Source organism: Pangasianodon hypophthalmus, chromosome 9 (assembly GCF_027358585.1).
Source record: "Pangasianodon hypophthalmus isolate fPanHyp1 chromosome 9, fPanHyp1.pri, whole genome shotgun sequence".
Taxonomy (NCBI): Eukaryota; Metazoa; Chordata; class Actinopteri; order Siluriformes; family Pangasiidae; genus Pangasianodon; species Pangasianodon hypophthalmus.
In genome coordinates this window covers 19,111,574-19,138,701 of record NC_069718.1, presented here as the reverse complement: position 1 = coordinate 19,138,701, position 27,128 = coordinate 19,111,574, and the positions used below count along the sequence as shown (strand labels likewise).

The 27,128-nt window shown below is 39.8% G+C and overlaps 2 protein-coding genes across 4 annotated transcripts in view; one reads left to right on the top strand and one right to left on the bottom strand.

Moving 5' to 3' along the window:
• etfbkmt (electron transfer flavoprotein subunit beta lysine methyltransferase) overlaps positions 1-2,800 on the top strand; it is a 4,239-nt gene extending 1,439 nt beyond the window's left edge. The window contains exon 3 of the mRNA XM_026920049.3: positions 35-2,800. Coding sequence (XP_026775850.2) covers positions 35-384 — 350 coding nt within the window. The 3' untranslated portion in view covers positions 385-2,800. The remainder of the gene's footprint in view (positions 1-34) is intronic.
• On the bottom strand, positions 1,019-27,128 carry LOC113530209 (antagonist of mitotic exit network 1 homolog (S. cerevisiae)). Of its 3 annotated transcripts, XM_026920051.3 has the most exons (11): positions 26,923-27,107; positions 26,616-26,817; positions 8,041-11,556; positions 7,846-7,896; positions 5,991-7,763; positions 5,187-5,319; positions 3,627-3,756; positions 3,304-3,521; positions 2,349-2,405; positions 1,607-1,718; positions 1,019-1,461 (listed from the first exon to the last, which is right to left on the bottom strand). In XM_026920051.3, the coding sequence occupies exons 5-11, from the start codon at positions 6,011-6,013 to the stop codon at positions 1,388-1,390; spliced, it is 747 nt and encodes a 248-aa protein (XP_026775852.1). In that variant the 5' UTR covers positions 6,014-7,763; positions 7,846-7,896; positions 8,041-11,556; positions 26,616-26,817; positions 26,923-27,107; the 3' UTR covers positions 1,019-1,387. The 3 variants fall into 3 exon arrangements, with proteins under 3 accessions (XP_026775852.1, XP_053093244.1, XP_053093246.1); XM_053237269.1 differs by lacking the exons at positions 1,019-1,461; positions 1,607-1,718; positions 2,349-2,405; ... (1 more) ...; positions 3,627-3,756; positions 5,187-5,319 and having other exon boundaries at positions 6,307-7,763; positions 26,923-27,126; XM_053237271.1 differs by lacking the exons at positions 1,019-1,461; positions 1,607-1,718; positions 2,349-2,405; ... (2 more) ...; positions 5,187-5,319; positions 7,846-7,896 and having other exon boundaries at positions 6,307-7,763; positions 26,923-27,128.

Below are 27,128 nucleotides of genomic sequence, written 5' to 3'. Positions count from 1 at the left end.
TAATCTGTATAGCTGACACATTGTTGTTTTGCAGTTGCTGCTATTGCCACAAAGATGAACTGTGAGCTGAATGGATTAGAGCCCTTGCCTTGTGTGACTGACAATCTGATCGGTTCAGAACCTGAGAACTGGGACCTCATCCTGCTGGGAGACATGTTCTATGATGAGACTCTTACAGACAGCTTACATAAGTGGCTCTACAAATGTGTTAAGCTTCACAGAACACAGATCCTTATTGGAGACCCAGGACGGGCTCAGTTTGAGAGCCATGACGTCAAGGCACTGTTGTATGAACGGGCTCGGTTTGAGTTACCTGACTCGGTTCGAGAGGAAAATTATGGACTGACAAGTAGCACAGTGTGGTGCTACAGACCTGATTACTAAGGTACTTTTTCAACAAGAAAATCTGTGTATCTGTTAACAATAAGCAGTTCTATGCTTTAAGAATACTTTAAAAAACATAACTGACACTTCACACTCATTTTAATAAGATGTACATTATTTATAGGACTTGGCAGGTTACTGTGAGAAAGCACTGGTTGTAGGATTTTCACCCATATGTAATATGAAAGCTTTTTTTTTTTCCTGTAAGAACGCTCGAGTATTTCTGAATGTTTCCAAAATTTCAAATATGCAAAATCTGTCCACTTCAGAGTTCATTCAAGAAACTGTTCAAGTTAGAACCATTCAATCAAAAAGAGATTACACTCATGGAAAATAATCATCCTTTAGGCAGGAGAAGATGCAAGAATCTCCCTCACATCACCTCTCTCCTGATCTCTTCCCTTTCTTTCTTTCTCTCTCGCTCGGCGTATTTTTTTTTTCCTCCAGAACAAATCATTTTGTATATGTTCATCATTGATCAGTTGTGCTGCAAGCTTTTGTGCTGTAGTTTTAGAATTTTTTTTTTACTAATATATGTATTTATTTAATATGAATATTTTTTTACCGATTGTCAGATTACAACCATATTTTGAGTACAAGTTTTAACTGAAAACAATTGACCCTTTCACTGAACTTTTCATCTTCATCAAAGATTTTATTAAGAAATAGACATTAACAAGAATGAAAGTTCTTACATCCAAAAAGTGCTTTATAAAGTTAGTGTAAATAAATATACAACAAACGTATTGTGTTACTAATATTTAGCATATTCACATTACTGAAATTCACCTGTTTCATCTGAGCTATGGACACTTTCAACAGCTCAGAACACAAACTGTAATCTTGTAGATTATGTGTGAGTTTAGCAGTGACACCTGTGACTTGTTACAGTCAAACTGATTTTAGCATGTGTTTACTATGTGTTTTTCCACTGTAGATTTTTATATGCAATAACAGGTGTGTGGATGTTCTGCATGAGCTCAAAGAATGAATTAGAGTAGACTCAGTATACAGTCCAGGAGACCTGCTGAATCTTTTTAGGCCCGATAAGGTTATGAAGTGCCTCCCTGGATTTATCTAAAATACAAACCAAAGATAGTTTTAAAGCATATTTTAACCCAGTAGTGACAAGGAATCAGAAAGATATGTGAAGTATATCATTTCATGTATATCAAACATGATATCACTGTTCTGTTTATATAGAAATAATACTACAATATACCTGTAATGAGGGGACATCCATGAAAAAGGAATATTCTGATGTTGACACAGTTTGAGAGAACAGCAGCCACAGCCTTGTCTGTTAAGTTACGGCACCGTACCATCTGTAACTCCTTTTTGAGAATAAGTACAAGATGAAGCATGTTCAAGTAGAATGAAAGCATCAACCAACGCATCAATCTTTTAGCCAAGTTTTTAGGGGTCTTGATATATAGTTCAACAGTAACAGGGTAAATATTACTATACACAGGTGATAATGTAAAACACAACAGGGTGTGCTGTTGTAGGAAAATAATCAACAACAGGGTTGTGTAATGTAACCCCAAGCGAAGCTCTGTTATTTTCCTACAACAGCACATCCCGAAGTGTTTTATTCCCCTTGTACTTGTTAACCACAGCAACCTGTTAACAATTACAATTTTTTTTATTTATGATGAGTTTATAGTTGCATTTAATTCAAGACAAGTTACTTCGTGGTATCGCTTATGTTAGAGCAGCTATAAACAATCGTTCACCTTCATTTCACTATTATTTAATAATATGACAAAAAAAAAATGCAGCTTGTTACTGAGAAACTGCAAAACGCTTTGTCTTTAGAATTTCCCATGGCAAAGTAACAGGTTTGTTCCAAAGCACTGGCTGTCTGATCGTTGTCAGAGCTGCTTTCAACATATTATGACCAAAGAAATTTGAGAATTCAGCAGTGTTGTGCTATAATAAATACCAGTGAATACACACATTACCTTTAAGCTCTGGCAGCACACTCCAGTTACAAGACCAATAACACCTTCGTCAGTGACCTGTCAGGAGCATGTCAAGTAATAAAATTACAGTTACACTAATAAATCTAGCAAAATCCAGTTTTAAAAAAAGACTCTAAAAGCATTATTGCCTTTTAGAATAACACTGAAAGGTTAACACAGTCCTGTATCAATGCATATCACTGAAACAGCACTACATCAGAAGATACAAAGTGATTCTAACGCTATTCTGTAATAGTGAAATGTTTAGTTATATTACTTTTTAGCCATTTGGTTCAGCTCAGCCTCCTCCTGCTTTGTATGTGGACTCTGTTTTGTATTTATTGTGTTTATTGTACTGTATTTAATGTATACAATTGTATGTTCTTGCGCTGAACTGCCAAGTTAAATTTCTGTGTACATTTGGTGAATATAGTGATTCCGATTCTCATTTTCATTCTGAATCTTAATCAAACTAATGGTATCTAAGGTATTGAGAAAGTAGGAAATAAGTCTAGATTGTAGACTTATAGGATGTTCCAGCAAGAATAGATGGGAGCTACTAATAATAGATGTAGTTACTTTTCTTTACCCTAGACACATGTATAAATAAGAGCGAGCTGAATTAATGATTATTTGAACACTGTGCACAGCATCTGGAGTGTTTATTGCTCTTCTCTCAATCAGTATTCATGTCTATGACCAGACTTATTAGCACCACCTTCTAAACTGCTATCAAGTTCAGCTTAAATGAGCTTGGTATCATCCAGGATATTGGATGGGCTGTGCAAATTTTATCAACAACATTAACATGCAATGCCATTCACCAAAACTTTTTTAGGTGGCCACAAGAAAATCTGTAGACTGATAAAATAAAAAAATCTGAGTGCAAATGAAATCAGACTGTTATCAGAATTCTGTCTCTTTCTAGACTGCACTTTTAGATCAGGTTACTTACGTCTGTCCCACTAAAATCGATGCTGTACAGACACCTGCAGTTAGCCCCTAGCTCGATCAGGGCTACATCACTGATTGCAGGGCATTCATTGAGGGAGATAACCTCTAGCCGCTTACAGCTCCGCGTCAGCGCTCGTACACCTGAGTCAGTTACAGCTGCACATCCAGTGAGGTCAACTACCTGAAGACTCCTACAGTGTGAGGCCAAGGCGTTCAGACCTAAAGCACATTATTATTATTATTATTATTACTATTATTATTATTATTATTATTATTAGTCTTAAAAAAATAGAACCATCTACATAATTATACATTAAAGCATACCTTCTGATGTGATATTCACACATCCTTTTAGTATTATAGTCTTTAGTTGCTGACAGTGGATTTGTCTGAGTGCTGAGTCTGAAACCTTGCAGTTCTGCAGGCCGAGGGTGTGAATTCCTGCATGCAGGAGCTGCAAACACATGCCAGTATTAAGCAAGAAATAGTGGAAGAACATGTTTGAAGGTTTTCATTGATCCAGGATATTCTGAATTTCTACTAGCTGTATGTCTAATTGAACAGACTTGTATAAACCTGAAGATGTTTCACCCCTTATCTAAGAGACTTCATCACTTCTATAGGAGAACTGTAGAACAGCGGTAGAACTGGTGATATCTCATTGATAAGTAGCTGTGAAAGGTTTTCGAATGTGTACACGTCCAATATTCACCTAGACTTACTGCTACTACTATTAGACAGCTGTGAAAGATGTTACAGATCCTGTGCATATAGGTCCATGAAGCTTAGCATAAGATCCTCAGTTGGAGATCACCATCAAATTTTTCACTATCAAAGTTACATGTTACAAATAGTGACAAATTAATGGAAAAACTATCCTAGCAAGTTTTTGGGCCATTGGTGGGCAACCTGAGAGATGAACATCATTTTTCTAAAATACATTCCCTCAGTTGGAGCTCTCATGATAATGGAGAGTTCTGTCTAAATCCAAAATCTCCCTTAGATGTTCAACTGGGATGAGATCTGGTGACGGTGTAGGCCGATGCACATGATGTTCATACTCAACATTATTTTCATACTCATCAAATCATTCAGTGAACCCTCGTGCCCTGAGGATGTCATCCTGGAGGAGATCACTCCCATCAGGATAGATCATTCTGACTGATCGCCTTTATCCTTTGATGAAACATAATTACGTTGTGTTGATTTGCAGTCAGTCTTGGGAACAAGTGGACCAAAACCATGCCAGCACAACAGTGTTACCAGTTTTTTTCCTGTAATTTGTCACTCGTCTTATTATAGTCATAAACAGAATTACTAGTTAAATGGGTTACTAGTCAGTCAAACAGGTTTAATCTAAAGATATGTAAAGTAAAAACAAGTGTCCGTACTGCACTTTTGATATTTTTGTCCCAATGTAGCCCTGGTTGCAAAAGCTATAAGAACCCTTGTTAAAGGTGAGATTGATAGGTGGGTTTGACATTTGAATTTATTTTTTTTTTTGCTTGAGTCCCATTTCCACCCATGTTCGTGAAGCTCCACCCCCAGGATCTACAGGGGACCACAGAGTAGAGTGTCTACAAAATGACTAACAGGAGGCCCATCCAAACATAAACAAGCATTCCAGACTGAAAGCCAGTCTTCCAAAAGGGTTTTCTCAGCTACTTAACACACTTGTCCTGAGGCCATTGCTTAACCCATTTTATTTTACCATGTACCATGTACATATTTTCCCAGGTTATTTGAACAAGTAACAAATGAAAAAAATACTATTGCGCCTTTAAGTAAGCAGAAAGTAAACACAGCAGTGGAAAATCTAGCCAAAGGCATGAAGTACTCAATCAGCAGAAAAAACATTTATAATATGGATATCACTGTTTTTACCTGACTTATGTTGGAATCGGTAAGAGTGCCTTTAGCCGTCATTATTCGTAGCAGTTTGTCCTTGACGCTGAATGGTAAAGTCCTAATGCACTCAATATACTGGTCTGCATACTGAGCCACACACACTGCACTCCTGCAGCATGACATATTGTACACACACACACACACACACACACACACACACACACTTTATATATATATAAACTGTATATAAATGTATAAAATGTATATGTATTTATTATATATATATAAAATACACACACACACATTTTATATATATATACATATATATATGTCCTAAGAGTCTCCATACATAGGGAAAATTAACACTTTTAATACTCCAACTTTTTCATACTTGGTTTATATTAAATATTTTTTTCAGATAGGCTTTAAGAATGCCTTTGACAAGAGAAGAACATATCGAAATCATTCTAACAAGGTTGTGATGAACTTTAACAGGAAACATGGCCTGCACATCACACAGCACTGTTGCCAAACTGGGAGCCAAAGTTGGGAGAGACAACTCTGTGTGTTTACAAAGAAATGGCAATCATGTAGAGGATGTTCTGTAAATAAAGTTAAAATAAAGTTGCTAAAAAGTGTTAATTTCCCCTATGTACTGAGACGCCCTGTGTGTTTGTGTATGTACTGTGTGTGTTTATGGATATATGGAGAGAGAGCGAGAGAGAGAGATTGATATATATAGATATATAGATATATATATATGTATATGTATATATATATATATATATATATATAAAAGATTGTTAAGGTTACCAGCTGAAGACTGATCAAGTTACTTACAGATCTAATAAAGAATCCATCATCAGGCCTGCTGTCAGTCACAGTTCAGTCCACACGATTCTGTTGAACGGCGTATGAATAAAGTCTTGACTAGAAGAACGAAATGTCTAATGTATTAGTATGTTCCCTTATATTTAAAAGAAACTGCAGGGAGCACGCAGGTCAGTTTATACACACTGTTGTCATTGTCAGCCCAACATTGTTTACATCTGCAGACCCACACACGACTTCCGGTCATAATGAGACGCTATATTTCAAAATAAAGGTTTACTGGAAAGTTCAAAATAAAAGTATTCTAGAGGGTTGTAAACTGGGAGGGTGTGCGTTACTGATATTTTATTGCAGGGTATTCTAAGGGTATTCTTGTTACAGTCACAGGTGTATGGCTTTGAACATGGCTCAGCCAATCAGATTTTAGAACCAAAAAGGTATATGACTTAATGGAATTTCTCAATGTTTTCTTTTTTAAAAATTAATACTGCAAATAGATGAAAATAAATCCACAGTGGACTTAAAAACCAGTGTAAACCCTACTGAAAAATCCAGCTTGGTCTGGCCTGGTACCAGCTGCCAAAGCTCATTCTGCAAGGTCATAAACAGCACACAACATACAAAATTAAGTAATCAGTTATCGTTAGCTAGATAAAATAAAAACCTTGTTGGAAAGTGGAAGCTTCACCCCAGTCTGGGGTTCTGAAGGATCGTGACCAGGTTTTCGTTACGAGGTGAATGTCTTTCTGGGTCTCAACACAAGACTTCAATAGTTCTGCCAGCATAACTTTCTAGTTCTTAATTGACTAATGCCTCTCATCGCTGTTTGCTCATTTGGCTGGATGGTCAACTCTACGGAGTGTCTGAGGGTTTTAATGACGATGGAAGCCACTGTGTGCTTCAGGACCTTCAAAGCTGAAGATATTTTAGGTACCCTTCCTCAGACAATCCTGTCTCACAAGGCTGGCAACAATTCCTTTAACCTCATGGTTTATTGTTTTTGCTCTGACGCTGCACTGCACAGCACTGGCACTGCATGGCCCTGCACTACATCAACCGAATTTACCACATGCAAAATTTAAGCTGTAGAAACATCTCAAAGATGATCAGTGGAAGTGGGATGCACCTAACAACAATTTCTTCAACACTTACTTCCTTGATCCCTGATTACTTTGTCAAGATGAAATACTGGGTCAAAGGTGAGTTTTGACTGAAACTTTGGTCAAACCCACTGCTGGTATTACAACAATGAATCCTGATGTCACTGATATTTATTTTTAAAAAATATTAAAAAATAACATTTCACATACATAATGAAAAAAAAAACAAGAAATAACTGTAAACAGGGGTTTAAACAAGCATTAATGCAAAAACATACTATTTGACATTTTCAAGCAGCATTATGGTCAGTAGATATAATAGTGTCTGCATTTCAAACAAATATTGCATAAACCCTGTGTTTCAATGAGGTCACATTTCTCACTCGGCTGCATTACTATTTTAAGTGATTATTTTCCAGTATAAATTGAAAGGCTCAGCTCTGTTTAGTTAATTAATTAACTACACATACTATGTACAGAAGCATAACCAAAATGTTTTTATTATAGCATCATTGATGTCTTATTTTTATATATAGTTTTAAAGAAAATTAGGTAGGAATTCTCTGCTTTTTTTCTTCATATTTCTTCTTGAATTCTTGGAATGTGCTGGGCCCAGATGTGTTTGGTTGGGTAGGGGTAGATTTGAGGCACTGTTTCTTCCTGGGGCTGTCACACCAAGCACCTACCAGGATAAAATATAAGAACAACAGGTCAACTATGATCTACTGTTTAATAATAATAAGAATAAGAATAAGAATAATAACCTGACATGCCCCATGTCCTTTTGGTCTGAATCACAGTTTTAACTTTGGATCCTAGTAATGAAATATTAAAAAACAAAAGTGATATATATATAAAATAATATAAGTAATAAAATATAAATAAAAGATAAGCAGCCATAAAAGCTAAGCCTCTCAGAAGGCATAAATGATATAAAGAAAAAAAAAGGTAATAATTACCACTATCTGCACTTGCAGACTGTTTGGCTTCCATGGAGGAACTACCGTCTGGTATGATGAAAGACTCTGGCAGAACTCCGAAATTTAAGGCTAAACCTGTGTTTAATTTATTTTTACTTGTATTAATAGACTGAGCCTGATCAAAGGAGGACTTCCTTAGTTTACTTCCATTATTTGTGTAATTCCATCTCTTGTTGAGATTAAATGATGCCAACATTTTGTTTAGTTTCAGCTTCCTTATTTTATCCTTTCTGGTAGAACTGATTTTTTTCCTGTTTTTTTTCTTGGATTGATCTCTGTCTGTATTTTTCTGTTTGTCAGCTGATGCCAAAGACGATGTATTTTCATATTTTGCTTCAGACTGATGTGTTTGTGCATCTTCTTCATGTGACAGCAAAGTTGTAATCAGATCAAAGGCTGTTGTTTTTATCACAGAGTTATCTGCAGCATCATTTTTTGATTCTGCTGCTTTTGCACTTTTCCGCATCTTTGACCTTTTGTTAGTAGACATCTTTGATGGCACATAGGTCTTCTTCCAAGAATTCCAAACTTGCTGTTTAGGAGTCTGGCTTTTAGTACTGTTAGGGTACTCATCCCAACCAGAACCTACTCTTACATTAATTGTTTCCGGGGGAAGGTGCACCTTATCCGATGACATCAACCCAGAAATATTTTTCTTTTGTCTCATGTGAGAGGTGCCAAATAATGCAAGGTTTATTAGTGTATCTCCTGTCTTGAACTTTGGCGTTGTGATTTTTTTGTGAGCTCTGCAGTGTTTCCTGCCTGATGTGGACTCACGTGCAGTACGTGCTATAAGTGGCATTTCCATCTGCTCTGACATTGCATTTGCCATTTTAAGTACATCTTCATAGTTTGTGACGACATCCACAATCTCAATCTCATCTATGCTGGCATCATCATCATCAATGGGTGAGGTAACTGAATTTTTTCCAGTCATGCTTCTGTATCCAAGTCTGTTTTTTGCCTGTCTGTTATCTCTCAGCACACAAATGTCAGTATCAGTGAGCTTCGAAGCTTTCTCGAAAGGATGCCTGAGCTTATCTGCATTTACCTCCTTCACACCTTTGCCTGAGGTGTTAGCATGACGACTCACTTCAGCTTTTTTCTCACACTTGCAAAGCCCTCCATTTCTATAGCCCAAAACATGGAACCATTTAGCGAGACAACAGTAGTTCTCCAATTGCCAATTGATTTTAATTCTATTGCTCCCCTCTTCTGATTTATTTTCAGTGGCCATGTGTTTTTTATCCTGGTCAAATAATTCCACAGTGACTTGACCCCTGCTGTCTGTCAAAATTTGTTCATCTTCTTTTTGCCTGTTATCCACCTCTTCATCTGGCTCCCCAGCAAACAATCTTCTAGCTTTCTCTGGTGGAAGGATGCTCATCTCAACAGAAATGCAGTCTGTAATACCATTTTTGTCCAACCTAGGAGTCACGTCTGTGGTGGGGAGTTTGAACAAATTCCCTGGTTTTATACAGCTGTCACTCACATCTAATGATTGTGTACTTGAGGACAGTAGCAAAGGTGCCTCATTTTCACCATTTGTTTTATTTTGTTTCTCTGATTGTACTCTTTTCTTTATCACATTCACAGTCATACTATCTTGTCCTTCTGTCTCTCTGACAGAACATTTATTTTCAGCATCCATGACCACTGGCTCTTTTCTTACCATTTTGTCACCTTTAACACTTGAGTTGTTTTGATGCTCAGGTGGTAATGATTTGCTCTGTTTCTCTCCTTCACTTAGTGCCTTATTAGATGCCTTTAGCTTCTCATCTGTAGGCTCCTGCCTGTTTTCCATCTCTTTCATTGGCACGTCCTTGTCAGCAATTTTTGTTTTGTAGTGCAAAGTCATTAAGGATGACAGACAATCATGTTCCTTGTCCATATCATAGTGTTTCTCACTGAGATTCAACCAGGATGATTTGTACACCATCTTGGGGGGTGCAATGCCATGTTCTAAAATGTGAAAGCTTGATGCAATTTCATTCAGTCTCTCTCTTGAAACTCCCTGGAGTATTACAGAATTTTCTGTTCCGCAGTGAAGTCTGACTTCTTTCATGATATTGATATAAATGCTTGACTTTGCTGCATTGCATAATTTTTGATAATCTCCATTCCAGTACAATTTTAAAATCTTGCTGGAAAGGTCAAAAAAAGGTATGTCTTTCTGCTGCCTTTTTTGCATCTGCTCTAAGTCAGTCACTAAGGTTTGCAATCTCTGAAGAGACCACTCATTTACAGGTATGGTAGACAACTTATGCATTCTAGCATCCATTCTAGTTTCCGTGCCTTCAGAATTTCTGCCCATCACCGTAGCATCATCTTCACTGAGAAATTTAGCACTACAGTTATTGTCAGTGAGATACGGCTGTACCACTTCTTTTCTCTCTATACTCACACTATTAACAGGGACTGAGGACAATCTTTCACTCTGACCAGGAAGTTTATTATTCTCAGCAGGGCCATTATTCTTTACACAGTGAGAAAATCCAGTGGCTAGTACTGATTTTGATGGCATTTCCTTTGTTTGTGATATATTATCATACAAAGTTTTTGTACCACTTTCATTAGTTGTTGACTGTAAGGTATGTGGAATGTAAGGGTGATGGTTATTCTTATTTGGTAGATATCTTGTTTCATGGCCTCCCTCCTTCACTTTGGTCAGGGTCTTTGAAAATGTAACACCTGCAACTACCTGCTGAGTCAATGGTGTAACAACAGCAATAGCTTTCTGAGGCGCATACCTCTGCTGATAGCTATCTTTAGGCATACAAGCATTTTGTTGACAAAGTTTGACCGGTTGAGACTGTGCTAAAATAAAACCACAACGTCCAACATCAGTCAACAATCCCTGACAGATCGAGTCCTTAGGTAAATTATTAACAATCTTCACATGCTGGTGCTGACTGTATTGATTATTCTTCCAGCTTCCACTGAGATTATTAGTATTCAGAACAATCATATGTGGCATAGACTGTTGTGATATGTTTGTGGTCGTTGAGGCAGAAGATGCATTTTGGTGTCTGAAGGATGAAGAACTTAACTGAATTGGGCATTTTTGAAGCAAGAGTTTCCAAGCTGATGTTTCTGGTGGTCTATCATTTGAACAGAGATGTTTCAATTCGTGCTGAGGAGAGTTTTCTTTAGGGAGCACTGCTGTACAACCATGATTTCTATTCTGTCCAGTCTGTCTATGAATTGACACCATAGATTTTCTTATGCAAGATTCGTTATTATGTTGATGTGCCAAAATCTGGCCATTGCTGGTTTGCAGACTTGGTGATGATAGTTTCCAGTCACTTTCAAATGCTCTTGGTCCTTCATAAGAAAGGATTTCCTTGTCCTTTAGAATGGTCTCCAGAGGTATAGTTATGTTATTAGATGTTTGGCTTAGATGATTGGATGTGCCATCTCCAGAGCCACCAAGCTTTTCCATTGTTTAGGAACTATAAACTAGTTTGCATTCTCAAAAGGATGTGTTGATGCAAGCTGAAAGAGGGAACATAAAGTTAGGTTTTTTTGTAAAAGACAAACTGAAAACTAGCAAGAAATAACGCATCTATAAATAAATTCCTTCCATAAATAAATGTCTTCTTGTAGAAAATGTCACCATATCAGCTATTATATGGTTGTCTTTTTTTTTTTAAATAACAGCAGTAATATAAACCTGTGATTTGCTTTGCAGCAGTCTCTAAAAGAAAAGTACCAACACCTTCTGATCAATCACAATCAGAAGGTAATGGCGGTGGTAATGGCTCAACGAGAAGCCACTCTGTTGTTGATTATTTTCCTATAACAGTATGCCCCGTTGTGTTTTATTCCTTATTTATCACAAAGATAGCATAATTTCAAGCCAGGTTGTGCTCCCATGGGTTCTAGAAATCTCAATTCCAACCACTTAATAAATTGTTGCATAACATTTCCAATAACTTGCAATACATTGAATGTCTACAAGACACTCAACCTAACATCACTTACCAAGCACATATTAACAAGTACTTTACATTTCCTTTATCATATAAAAAAACAGAACTATTACCACTGTATTTTGCCTTATGATCATATTAAACGTTTTACCTGCCATTTTCTCACATCTAACAACCAATATTTTCTATATCTCGTTAATCTGTTATTTAACAGCTGTTTTGGGACACTTACAATCCCAAAACCAAACTCCCACTGACTCTCTATTCTATTTCATACTAAAATATAATGGAAAAAGAACCAGACGTAATCAAATAATAGACTGACTTTGGTGGGTCACAAAAATGATCCAGACAGATTCGGCAAACAGTTTTCTGTTCACATGAAACAGCCAATAGTCAAAATCAAGAAGAAAAAAAAACAAGTTAGAGTGTCTCTTGGAGCGTGCTTCTAAAAGGAATAGAAAAATCAAATCGACACACCTCAGAGAAGAAAAAAGATAAAAATAAAAAAACATAAAATAACCTAATTGCTTAAGTGTGCACACCCCTGAACTAATACTTAGTTGAAACACCCTTTGATTTTTATTACAGCACTCAATCTTTTTGGGTAAGAGTCTATCAGCATGACACATGTTGAAGTGGCAATATTTTTCCACTCTTTCTTGCAAAAACATTCTAGATCTGTCAAATTGTGACACAACCCTCTTCAGTTCACCCCACAGATTTTTAATTTTGGAATGTTTTCAGATTTTCATTTACGTGCACATATCAAAATAGCTTCTTTTTTTTTTTTTAGAATAATAACCCCATTCAGGGTTCTATTTATATATAGTATAAAATATTATAGGAGTTAATTCATTTTTTTAAATTCTTGAATGTTCAGGCCTTGACCCCAAAGTGAGCCTCTAAGTTAAAACATGCAGGTGCAAGAACGGTGGAGTGCTGTTGCTGTGTTGCTAGGCAGGATTATCTCTTATAGAAGGCAAAGACACAGATGTGCGCTGCGTCTGATATCGCTCTCTTACTTATTCTCTTATTCAACAGACTGAATTCACACTTACTAGTGAGAGCCCTGTAAACACATCTTCATGACCTGCTGTTACATAAACAATTCAACAGTTATAAATAAACTAGCAATCTAAAACCACAAAAATACAGAATTTTCTGTATTTAATATAACTATAACATGGCTTAGTGGTTGTTAAACAATATTTTAAACTTACATTCACATATGCTCTGCTTTCATTCTGACCAATAAATTTCAAGGTGTAAGAAATGCAGACGTAGTGTACAATCAGTTGCAGATTGGATTTAAGGTGCACTGTGAGTAATAATATAGTGCACTATTCACTTCATTCATTAGAATTTATCAGCTGAGAATTTGGACAACACTAAAAGATGTCTGATGTCCAATTAGTGATGGTGAATAGGGAATGGATTTAGACATGGCACAGCAGTGCAGTTTGAACTGAAGTGGTAGCATTTTTGGGCGCTTTAAGCTTCAATAAAGCTATTTATACTTTCTGAAGTTCTGTGGCTGCCTGCATCTCATGTATGAACCTTTGTACCAGACAGAAAAACTCCAAATCATAAGAATAATATTCTTGGTGATGGTTAGCACTGTAAGAAAAACTATGATTTTCAAGGAAGTCAGGAAAACATTATGCTTTTCACTCTCTGAGTTATGCCATTGTACGGGCTGCAGATCACTTACTAAGCCATACATTTGGTTGAGCATGTTCTTTCTCATGACAGACATTGTTACTTTTAGACAGATTATTAGTGGCTTAATATGTATCTTTTCACTAAAGGTAAATCTACCAGCCGTATTAGCTATTATTGTCTTAATGTATTTTCAAGAGTAAAATCTTAAAAAAAGCGACATCACTTATGACACGTGTCCCCCCGTCCTCGGGTTCTCCAGCCTGCATCATTACCTTTGCACAGCTTTCCCCTATTGCTGCCTTTTTAGCTGCCTCATCTGCAACCCCATTACCTCTACTCACCAGCTCACCATCTGTCTTATGGGCTTTACACTTTACTATGGCCAGCGCTTTCGGCAGCATCATTGCTCCCAGCAATTCTGATATAGCAGGTCGATGCGTGATGGAAGATCCATGAGCTCTCTGGAAGCCCCTTTGTGCCCATATTGGCCCGAACACTCCATATGCGTATGCCGAATCAGTATAAATCATACAAGATTTTCCCGCTCCTAGGTTACACGCTGCTGTCAGCGCCTTAATCTCTGCTAACTGGGCAGAGCATGGTTGTGACACGCTGGTGCTCAATATCACCTCAAACTTGTCTTCCTCCTTAACTGAGTCTTTATTATATTGGATCACAGTGTACCCTGCTTTATTGCGTTGTTACCACGGTAGCATGAACCATCCACAGAGAACATGTTGAGCGTCTACTAATGGTTGGGTCTCTAGATCAGGTCTGGCTTTCAGAAATTTCTCAGCTTCTTTAGTGCATTCATGTGGGGTTCCCTCATCGGGTAACACTATGCTTTCAGCCGGATTTATTGTGGGACACCGTTCAATCGTCAGCTCTGGTGCCGACAAGATTACATCGTAACCTGCTCAGCACGCATTGGTTAATACAAACTTCTGAATTGTCAATAACGCATGCAAGTCGTGGGAAGTGTAAACAGTTACCGGGTGCCCCATTGTGATTGTGGATGCCTTTTGATAGGTAAATGCTGCTGCCGCCAATCCCCGATAACATGGTGGAATGCCCTTCTCCACGTTATTGAGCGCCGTGCTAAAATACGCAATTGGTTTCCTTCCCATGCTGTTGTGCTAGTATGGCTGACGCAAACCCGCGTCTTTCTCATACATAGAGATAGAACGGTTTGCCATAATCCGGGCAGGCTAGGGCTGGGGCCATGACCAGGGCACTTTTAATTGCCTCAAACACTATCCTGCCTTCTTCTGTCCAGACTAATGGGGCGCTTGATTTTGTTTGGTCGGCCGCCTTCATCATATCTCTAAGAGGCTGTGTTTTTAGTGCAAAATCACAAATCCAGGGTCTGCTGAACCCTGCTAGGCCGCGGGGCCTTCTGAATTGCTTCCACGTGCGCTGGTGAGATTTTTTCATGTAGTGCCTTCGAGCACTCTATATTCCACCTTTTGTCGGCAGAATTGTAACTTGTATCTGCTTACCCTGTGCCCATTTTGAGCCAGCATTTTCAACACTTTTAACGAATCCTGCAAACATTGTTCCTTCATCTGGCTGCAAATCAGTAGATCATTGACGTACTGCAGGATCATACTAGGAACATCCAGGCCTGCCAAGTCACTGGCCAACACTCGGTTAAAAACTGAGGGGCTTTCACAGTACCCTTGTGGTAGCCTGGTGTAAGTATACTTTCGTCTGCCGTACTTGAAGGCAAACAAGAACTGAGATTCCGGGTGCAACGGTACACTAAAAAATGCTGAGCACAGATCAATCACCGTGTACCACTTTGTTCCTTTGGGTATATTTGACAACAACGTGTGTGGGTCTGGTACTATAGGATTTTCTGCTACCACTATGCAATTTACTGGTCGTAGATCATGGACCAGTCTCCATTTGTCTGAATTTGGCTTTCTGACTGGAAAATGGGGGTGTTGCAAGGACTTTTAGTCGGGATTAACACCCCTGCTTCAACTACCCCATCAATCATTGGCCTTATTCCCTCTACTGCTTGTTTTGACAATGGGTACTGCCTCTGATAGGGCAACCTCATGTTGGGTTTAAGCTGTATTTTCACTAACCCTGATGATTTTACCAATCCTACATCCGTAGGGTGTTTGGTCCACAGTTGATTTGGGACCTGTTTCAGTGCTTGTTCTACTTCTTGTTCAGTGAGTTCTTGGCCTTCAGTCCATTGGGACAACTGCCCTATCCTTTCTATTCGAGTTCTACTGCTAGTTTGTTTGCTGATCAATATCGTTTTGGCTTCCATGACGTCTCCCTTTGCCTGCTCTACCTTCAGGTATTTCCTATCAGCTGACACACTCATTTCCTTACCTACAGGTGTCCAGCTAGGCACCTGACCTGCTTCCCTAACCATGGAGCCTAAGTCTTTTGATTCAAAACCTTGTCCGACCATCAAGGAAATGTGTGGAGCAGCACCTTCAACTTACCATTGGGCAATTTGGTTGGGTAATTGTGCTGTTGCTGCTACCCCTTGGGGCCCTATGATTATGTTTGTTATCCTGACGCTGTACTGGTTTCCTTCTACTTGTTCGTCCCACAGCACTTCATACTCTTCATCTCGTCCCCCCCTCATCATACTTGATTGTACAATGCCACGGTTCTCTGGCGGGTTGACAGTCAGGTCGCATGTGTGTGAGCCATGGTTTCCATTGAGTGAATAGGCTGCGTAGGCCCTTTGAGGTATGCTTTATTTCCAGCCAATATACTTTATCCAATGTACACTGTTCTGCCTTTCTTTCTACCAGAACGCATTGCTGAATCAGACACTCTGGAAGTTCTATCCACACTCCTGTTGGTCCACAGTATATCTTTGCTCCTAACTTGCAGAGCACATTTCTTCCCAGGAGGTTAGCTGGGGTATCAGGGGAGAATAATAATGGCACCTGGATGGTGAATCCTTCCACTGTTACTTCTTGTGGCTCTGTAAATCGTAAAGACTGCGTTTTGGAGCTTGGTTGTTGGTTCTTGTCCAGGGTACAGTGAGGTGGGGCACTGTACCAGCTCCCCCTCTGGCTTCTCTGGGCCCCTTCACATGTCACCCTGAGGTGGCCCCATCGGGCCTCCTCCCGGATTCACTGGGGCTTGACCCGGTTGGGCCGGCCCCATCCATTGTCCTATCCAGCTTCTTGTGTTTTGCCAGCCCTGACTCTTATTGGCATTCCTCTGTGGCTGTTGTGGTGGGTATGGACAGTTCCGCATCAGGTGATTGGGATCCTGGCAGTTCCAGCATCCATTCCCTCTTCTCTGTGCGGGAGCCATTCCTTGTCTTGGCATCTGCTGAAGCATTCCTCCTCTGCCATGACCTCTTCCTTGACCCCAGCCTCTATTCTGTGGTGGGTATTTTTGGCCCATAGGGTAGGCTATTTGTGGTGGTGGTGCCTGATACGTCGCAGGCATCTGTGGCTGAGACACCATTACTGGTTGTGTTACTGGTATGGCTTGGGGAGCCACTTGAACGCCAGGGGATGGTTGTGCAGTCGCCGGAGCTAGCATCATAGCTGCTTATCTTGCAGCATTCTTTTCCTCCTTTCTCATCTCTTGGTTTTCTTGCTTGTTTCATGCCAGCTCCCCTAATAGAGCCTTATGAAGTTGCGTCAGCAGATCCTCCGCCGCCTTCTTGGCCACTTTCTCCCTTTTCCGGTGCAGTTCGACGTAATGTATCACGCTGGATTCGAAAGTTGGCCAGGGCATTGTGTTCAGCCCTACCACCATTTCAAGCTGGTCTTGAACTTCACTTGGGAGGGCCTTTTTCAGCATCATTTTAAACAGTCTCTCTCGCCGACGTTTCATCCCACGACGCCCCCATTTCCTCTCTCCACGCCTTCTGCAGTTTGAGAATAAAATGGGCAACTCCCTCGTCCTCCTCAAGCTTAAGCTACTCCACCTTGCCCGAATCGGCTTGGGGCGGGTAGGTCATTCGAAGGGCGTCCCAGATGGCATTTCTCCTCAGTCCAAATGAGTAAGAATCATACTTTTGGTCTTCCGCCATGTTTCTTATTTGAGCTGCATCAAAAATCTCTATCATCTAGCCGATCTATCAGTCCTTTTAGGTCCATGAACGTCCAAGGAGTGTATATCACATCCTTTCCTTTCAGCATCACTGGCAATTGGGAGGCCGTAGCGCCCGCATCAGCCGCTGTCTCTTCTTCCTCTGCGTCTACAAGTGGGTTTATCATTTTGGATCGTGTTCTGGTCAACATTGGTGTTGACTGAATCATCGGCCCCTTTCTCCTGAGTATATTGCCACACCCCCTCTCCACGACTTCCAGAGCTCGATTCACATTTTCTAGATGTTCGCTGAGCTCCTTCAGTTGCCAATGGCACAGCTCCACCTCTCGCTCACTTTCCTGGCTCTTCCTCCAGTTGAGTACAGTCGGAACTCCCTCTCTGAGTGGACACACTCACTGGTGGACTGTAATATCTGTCGATTACCTGTATCTCACTTATTGTACTCACTCAAAAATTAACCTTAATGAAGAATCTCCAGCCTTTGGATGAGAAGAAGCAAACTTCTTTATTGCAGTGACAACACAACACGTTCCAATGAGCTCAAAGAAGGTGAATTGCCGCAGTGATGACACAACGCAGGAGAGTTGAGTGCCCTGAGCACCTCAAGATCCCCTCTATACACTATATTACCAAAAGTATTCGGTCACCTGCCTTGACTCACATATGAACTTAAGTGCCATCCCATTCCTAACCCATAGGATTCAATATGATGTCGGTCCACCTTTTGCAGCTATTACAGCTTCAACTCTTCTGGGAAGGCTGTCCACAAGGTTGAGGAGTGTGTTTATAGGAATTTTTGACCATTCTTCCAAAAGCGCATTGGTGAGGTCACACACTGATGTTGGTCGAGAAGGCCTGGCTCTCAGTCTCCGCTCTAATTCATCCCAAAGCTGTTCTATCGGGTTGAGGTCAGGACTGTGCAAGCCAGTCAAGTTCATCCACACCAGACTCTGTCATCCATGTCTTTATGGACCTTGCTTTGTGCACTGGTGTACAGTCATGTTGGAAGAGGAAGGGGCCCGCTCCAAACTGTTCCCACAAGGTTGGGAGCATGGAATTGTCCAAAATGTTTTGGTATCCTGAAGCATTCAAAGTTCCTTTCACTGGAACTAAGGGGCCAAGCCCAACTCCTGAAAAACAACCCCACACCATAATTCCTCCTCCACCAAATTTCACACTCGGCACAATGCAGTCCGAAATGTACCGTTCTCCTGGCAACCTCCAAACCCAGACTCGTCCATCAGATTGCCAGATGGAAAAGCGTGATTCATCACTCCAGAGAACGCGTCTCCACTGCTCTAGAGTCCAGTGGCGGCGTGCTTTACACCACTGCATCCGACGCTTTGCATTGCACTTGGTGATGTGTGGCTTGGATGCAGCTGCTCGGCCATGGAAACCCATTCCATGAAGCTCTCTGCGTACTGTACTTGAAGGTCTGAAGTTTGAAGGTCACATGAAGTTTGGAGCTCTGTAGCAATTGACTGTGAAGAAAGTCGACGACCTCTTTGCACTATGCGCTTCAGCATCCGCTGACCCCTCTCCGTCAGTTTACGTGGCCTACCACTTCGTGGCTGAGTTGCTGTTGTTCCCAAACTCTTCCATTTTGTTATGATAAAGCTGACAGTTGACTGGAATATTTAGGAGTGAGGAAATTTCACGACTGGATTTGTTGCACAGGTGGCATCCTATGACAGTTCCACGCTGGAATTCACTGAGCTCCTGAGAGCGGCCCATTCTTTCACAAATGTTTGTAAAAACAGTCTGCATGCCTAAGTGCTTGATTTTATACACCTGTGGCCAGGCCAAGTGATTAGGACACCTGATTCTGATCATTTGGATGGGTGACCGAATACTTTTGGTAATATAGTGTACATACCCAGGCCCCTTTTGGCGCCTCCTTCTTTTACTTTGCCTATGTCAGCAATTTTCCATTATTTTCAGTTTAGACCATTTTGACTCCTCCTATCCTAATTTACATACACTTCACCATTTCCCATTATCTTCTGACTTTTCCTGGAAACTCCTCCCACTGACCATTTGTACTTCGAATTCCCCTTATTTTCCAATTGACCATCTGTTTACTTCGAATTCCCCTTATTTTCCAATTGCTCAAACATTCCTATTTCCTGAGACTCCATATTTTTCCCTAGTTCTCAGTTACCCTTATCTCCGGCTTTTTAAAATTAAAAAATACTGCGCTTGTATAAAAGCGCTCACTTCCTCAACTCTCTTCACTTTATTTCTGTCCCTCGTATCGATCTGACTACCCGTTGATTTACTCTGCTGCATCAGTCATGTGTAAGTTTTTGCTTTATTCTCTTTTATTAAGATTAGGCTTATATAAAAAAAAACATTAGAATGCTTTTGCGGCTATGCAACTTACGTCTCTATTATTTGTTTATAATCTTCTTACTTAAACTGTGTGTGCTTGTGTGCCCTATAGTGCTACTTAGGCTTAATTAACTTTTACCAAGTGTTGATTCTTCAAGTGCATGTTGCCTTAATACTAATCTTTAATGCTCATCTATAATCTCCTGGCTCTTATCTTATTCTTCTGTTTTCTTACTCTAGCTCAGTCGCATAGACACACAGGAAGAGGCCTCAGGCGTACTCTTCGTTATCGCCGTTATTTTTCAACTGCCGACCCTCTCAGCTGAGCTCGCCCGTTTCCTTGAACATCTGTTAACTCCAGCATCCCTAGAGACATCATCTCTGCCACCACGCATTGTGCATCAGATTCCAACTTCTGATAAAAGCACACAGACTGTGCCTAACGCTCATATTATGCCACGCATGGTAATGTGTGACATCGGCACTCAAACTGTCAGACAACCAATGTATTACGCTGATGATGAAGTTTACTCTGATGTTCTCCAGGCTCTTGAGTTCATACTACCCTGCTCTCCTTCTCCTTGTTATCGCTCTCCTACTGATTATTCTCCTACTTCGCCTATTCCGCCCATTCAGTTTTCCTTCTCCCCTCCCCCTCAAGAGCCTCCGTGCGTCACTATTGACTGAGGCATTCTCTATAATAACTCATATTTCTGTTATGTTTAATAAACTACCTATGTTCTTAAGTCTAATGTTTGAGCGTGGTTATTATATGCGTACTAGTTTAAGCGTGGTTATTATGTGCTTACTAAAGCTAATAAAGCCAAATTAAATGTTAAACTGCCCCTATGCTAATTTAAGCATTTTTATTTTATGATTTTTCTCGACAGTACCTTTGCCTCGCCCTGGGCTTCTGCTTCTCTTAACTGGCGTAGCTGTTGGCGTAATCTGGTGCATTCTTCTGTCATTTCCTCCACATCTTGCTCGACTTTTCCCACCTTGTTTTGTGTGTAGTGTATGTCGTCTTCCATCCTTTTTATTCTTTCCTGCGCGCTTTCCACCTCTTGCTTATCCTCCATACGTTCTTGCAAGTGGGCTGCCATTTCTTGCCGCAGGTGATACAGCTCTTCCTTCAAGCGGTCGCACTGTCACGGACTCAACGGGGTCATTCTCAAAACTCTCATTCTCAAATCTCACCATGTTCCCACTGCACCTCCCTCGGCTCTCCTGTAATAGTTGCTGCCAGACCTGAGCATTAATTAGCCTGTTCGGGTCGTTCTGCGAACAATTCAACTACTGGTTCATCCTCTTAATCATACGATTTTATAAATCATATAAAAATCATTTATAAATTACATTTTATAAAATCAAACAAATAAACTACAGCTTGTCTGGGTCTTGGGGTTTCCACCAGGGCATGTAATATTGGGCTCAGCAGCCAAGGCTTCCAGATTGCTCTAATTCCCTCATACCAATCTTCTTCTGGGAACAAAATTTGCAATATATCAAACCCGTGCAATCGTGTGATCACCCACAATTTATCCCTTATCTGCTGTTCTGATTGCCCCCTCTCGACTCATGTTTCTATCTTCATATGTTCGCTCGTCCCAGAAATGAGTTCTTATACCTCTTGTTTCTACATATAGATCCAACAAAGCCATATGCTGCCTGCCTTATTTTACTCCTCCTTACAGTCTATGTGTCCACCACGATTACCACCTCGTGTATTCTGTGTATGTATGCAGGAGTGTATTTTCCTTGACATCACTCATATCAAAATATGTCTGTGTGTGTGTGTGTCTGTGTGCGTGTGTGTGTGTCTGTGTGCTTACCCTACTTACCCACTTCCTCCTTTTCGACCTCCTGCGCACATTGCAACCCCTAAAGCATAACCCAGTGTGCACGCCATGCGCACCACCCATGTAATAATAACTGTGTAATTAAATGTAAATATTTAATAAATGTAATTAAATGTAAATATGTAAATAAATGTAACTATTTCTACTCCAAACTCTTCCAGCAATATTCCAATGATTATAACCGCTGATATAATTGCTCTTACCACAACAAACATTTGCTATATTCACAACAAAATCTTATCGGGTCCCACACTGTAACTTCTACAGTGACTCTCCGATACAATACACAATTCACAATTCAACACTATTGGGTCCCACCCTGCAGTCTCTGCAGTGACGCACCAATACACAATTCAACGCTATCGGGTCCCACCCTGCCTTAATATGCAGTGAGGCTCCGAACTTTTACTCTTTTAAACTCAGGTCCCACTCTGCATCTGTGCGCAGTGACGCTCCGAGAAAACATACAAAGTTACAATAATAACTTGTCTCAAACAAATTAATCAAAACAAATTTACTTATTCTTTGCTTGTTCCCATCCAATCCTGCTTTCCACCCACTGGTTCTTGGCTCGAGGCCAGCAGCCTATGCCCTCCCCGGGGCCGCCCCCCCTCAGGCCACAGATACTATTTTAATACAGACTTTTGAGTATAACAGGCGTCTGCTTACCTTGTAATTTTTTGGTGCTGGCGTCTGTAGCCTTGTGGTTGCGCGGTCCCAGCTCAGGTCTTGACCTTACGCTGGCCTGTCGAGCCCCATGTTGGGAGCCAATAAACTATGTCGGAACTCAGAGTCCCTCTCCGAGCGGACACATTTATGGGTGGTTCATAGTTTCAGCCAATTACTTTTACCTTATTCACTGTTGTCACTCAAAACCAAGCTCAAAAAGAAAACTCTCCAGTCTTTGGATGAGAAGAAGCAAACTTCTTTATTGCAGTAGCAATACAACATGTTCCAATGAGGTCAAAGAAGGTGAATTCCCTCAGCGGTGACACAGCAATCTCATGCATGAGAGTTGAGTGCCCCGAGTCCTCCCAATTCCCCTGCATATATACCCAGACGCCTGCTGGCGCCTCCCCCTTTTGGTCCGTCTATGTATATAATTTCCCATTATCTTTAGTTTAAACCATTTTGACTATCCTATCCTACTTTACATACACTCCACCATTTCCCAATATTTTCTGATTTTTCCTGGAATCTCCTCCTACTGACCTTTGTCATATCTCTCTTCTTAGAATGTCCCCTTAATTGGACATTAATAAATGCATCTTTGCAACTACAGCTGCTCGTGCTCATATTGCTTGTTTATATTTCCTGCTTATACTTCCTAGATTATGCGTGGTCTGTATCGCCGCTTATGCTTGATTAACTTGTACCAAGAGATAATGCTTCTAACATCTTGCCCTAAAACTAGCTTTAATGCTCATTTATACTCCCTTGGTTTTAATTTTAATTTTATTCTCTTTTATGCTCTACGTCTGTTCTGTCTGCTCTTGCAGCTGAGCTCAGCCACTTCCTGCCTCCCCACATCGTGTACCAAATGAAATATGTTTTATTCAAAATGTCCTCCTTATATTAGTACACTAACAAGACTAATTTTGGACCAGCAATGTCCTCCAAGTTTGCTTTTCTTGCTTGCCCCTGAACTTGCAACCTGATTAGTCGAGAAGTAAAAAAGCACTCAACATCACTCTGCACATTTCTGAAAAGCTGAACATTTTCAACTTTGGAAGATTTCCATTGTGACCACTAAAACTCTGACACATTCTGCCGCTTCCATAGAATTACTTGTAAGTCGTGTGCTGAAAGTTGAGAACAAAAATGCTTTCAGTGTGAAAGCAGCCTTGCAGAGCCTTCAGAGTAACAATGAAAAAGTAATCTTTGTGTTAAAGTTAGTTTTTTAAAAACCATGCAATTAATGTATACTGGATAGAATTCCATAATAACAGCATGAGAATACTTAAAGAAAACCAACTAAACACAGAAGCAAACCCAAACATATAATCAATGCCACATTTTAAAGAGAAAAAGTTAAACCAATGTCTATTGTTAATCAGTCATCAGTCAATTATTCAGCAATGCCTGTAATCTCATAACAGGGTGCTTCTGGAATCTTGTCCTTTTTATATTTGTATATATCTTTTTCTAAAAACTGTTTCAATGCTCCTAATTTCAGTATTTTTATTGTTGTTAAAATGTGCTTCCTCAAGATTTCTCTGCATTTTTGTGAATTATTTCCCAACCATTGTATTATTTCAGGGTACTTGAAATTCAATGGATGAAATTCATGAATGAAATTTTCAAAATGGTGACAACACTACTGTGAGGTTGTGCACTTTACCATGGAAGCTGCAAATGTACATGGTAGCATGCACAACCTCACAGTGAGTTACCATGGTTACGTACACAACCATACTGAGTTATGACGGTAACATTCCCAATCTTACACTGAGTTATGCTGGTAACATACATAATCTCAGAGTAGTGTTGTTAGAGACTACATACTTGGAATCATTCCGGGACTAAGAAAAAAAGGAAAGGTATTCATTTGTCATGCTGTCATATTTGAAAATGGTTAAAATATTTAGTCAGGTCAACATGTCACATGTTGAAGGGCTTGACTGTTTTACACAACAGCCAACAGCGTTCAAAGCACACCACACCTAATGAATCTAAACAGGCTCAACTGTAGCTTATCAAACTGGAAGTATAACGTAGCTGAGAAGTTTAGAGAGCTTGTTTTGAACTCTGTAGGATTCCTCACTGCCAATTTGCCCATTGAGACTCTGTCATGTTTAGTATTCTAGACAGATTTCCACCCACCACACCACAGTACTGAGCTGTGGAGTGTTCGCTACTGACTGCCAGTGAGCAGTTCCTTCCCTATCCCACACAGGAATCTTCATGCTTCAATAAGCATGTTAGACTTCCCAGAGGAGATAATATGAAAAAGAGTGTTTTCAAAACAAGCTTTCTGAACACGCACATATGCACACACACTAGCTGCATGTGCAGTCACTGCCTGCTGTAGCCCATTGCCCATCACACTTAGTGCAGCCCATGAGGGTTTTGGAGTGGGGTTATATACGTCTGAACCAAAATCAAAATTTTAGAGGGGGGAATGAGCACAGACCCACTCATACACTCCAACCATCTTTTTAACACACAAGAGCTGGTTTGGAAGGGGAAATAACATGTGGGAAACTGCACAACCAAAACTATACATGAATGATCCATGTTCAGTGCTAACTAGCTGCTACCCCTTGTCAAAAGATCCCACTGGAATTTCAGTTTATCCTGTAGGATCTTATTTGATTTTTAGAATCTTACTGGAACTCTACTTGTATTTTATTGGAAATAATGTCTTGTTACTGGAAAGTTATTGGAAATTACAGAGGGTGCTTTGAGAATTTTAAAATCCTAAAGATTTTCTGTAAAATTACAGTATTTTCTAATTTTTAGAGTATTTTATCTTACTACTAATACATATTAAAACAGCATGCATTTGTTGATTTGTCCTTTATGTTTCATCAATCCATTATCAGTGCCTTAGCAAATGGTGCACTAATGAAGTGTTCAGAGTATACAGAAATGTTAAGAGTAGATTGGTGGTATGCTATTTCGAACATAGCATAAGTAATTACGTAGGTAGGTTTTGCTGTCTCTTTCTTATCTGTTTTCCAATCAACGCCCAGAACAACAGCACTACCCCTTTATGATGTTACTGCAGGTTGACCAGTGTGCAACATAAGTTAATATTCTCTATGTCAACGTTGAGGGGAATTCGATCAAACTGCAAGACACAGTCAAAAAAGTACTATTTGTTTAGTAATAAAAATGTACATTGGAAAAGTGCACCTTTAGGATTCTTAAAAATATCACACTGAATTCCTATACAGTCCTGAATAGGAACCCAAATGGATCCCATTTTTAAAAAATCCTGTAGAAGTGTTCCTACAGAATATTTATGTCTTATCCTATAAGACAGTTCCTATAGGACTCTTATAGGAATGGTTCCAAAATATGATAGAAATTCTAATTGGAAACTGTACAAGTTTCTTATTGGAATCTTTTTTGACAAGGGGCTGTACAGCAATACCTGCAATTTGTTTATTGGGCTGAGACACGTTTTATAGAGGATCTGACTGGATGCAACTTGGACAGAATGGATCATCAGTTTTTTTCCCTCATTATCCTGGAAATGCAAACTGTAAAATTAAAATAGGAATACCTACAAAGCATTTTTTGTCATTTTTAAATATATACTGCCTTATCCACATTGTCAAGAGACCTACAAAAAGCTTCAAAATACCAACACTGATTTCATGTGCACCTGAAAGATAAACAGGCCTCGCCAAGTTAAATGTTGTTCCTTAACAATGTTTTCAGGTTTAGGTCCTGTAGCCTACTCCTCCAAATGAAATGCTTATCATAAGTTAAACTTTGGTGGTTTTTTTTTTTTTTACTGACTACGTATGGAGATGAAGCAGCAATTTAACTCCTGATATCCCACAATAACGGAAATGCTGCAGCTACAGTATACTGTTCATAAACACTTAAGGCCCCCTCCTCTACTCTGTAACGCACATTATGCATTAAAGAGCTTCAGCTAACGTTTGCTCATATCATGTTCTGAAATTCCTTAGTGAAAACACACATCCGAAACGCAAACTAGCGTATGAAAATGCAGCAGCGGAATAATATGTATGAGCCTGCATACCTTGGAAGAGAAAACCTTCAGAAATTCATGTTTCGCAGTTTTCGCTAGTTTAGACAACATAACAGATTTTTTCTTCTTCTTCTGCTGCTGCCTCTTCTTCTTCTTCGCCTCCTCCTCCTCCTATCAGCAGGCTAAATGGTACTATGGAGTGCTGCTGCCTCTCACAGCTTAAAACGGGCACTTCATTACTTCATTCACAGCACTGTGAAGTAAAATGAAGGTGGTAAAAAAGTTTTTTTTTTATTTATTTAGAGTTTTTAAAGTGTTTTTTTAGAGCAGTAAGGAAAAAACAGCCGTCAAGTTGTACCTTTCTCCTGTACTAATATTTCTTCTGCTGCTTCTTCAGATTGACGGTGTGGTAGAATCTTTTCTGCAAAATATCTCTCAAAGTCTCAGGGGTTTGATGCCAAAAAATAGACTTTATTACCCACGCAACAAAGCCCGGGCTCAGTCCCAGCACACTCTTTCATACAGTTTTACAGTGCTTGTGTCTCTAGGCACTGCGGTTAAGCC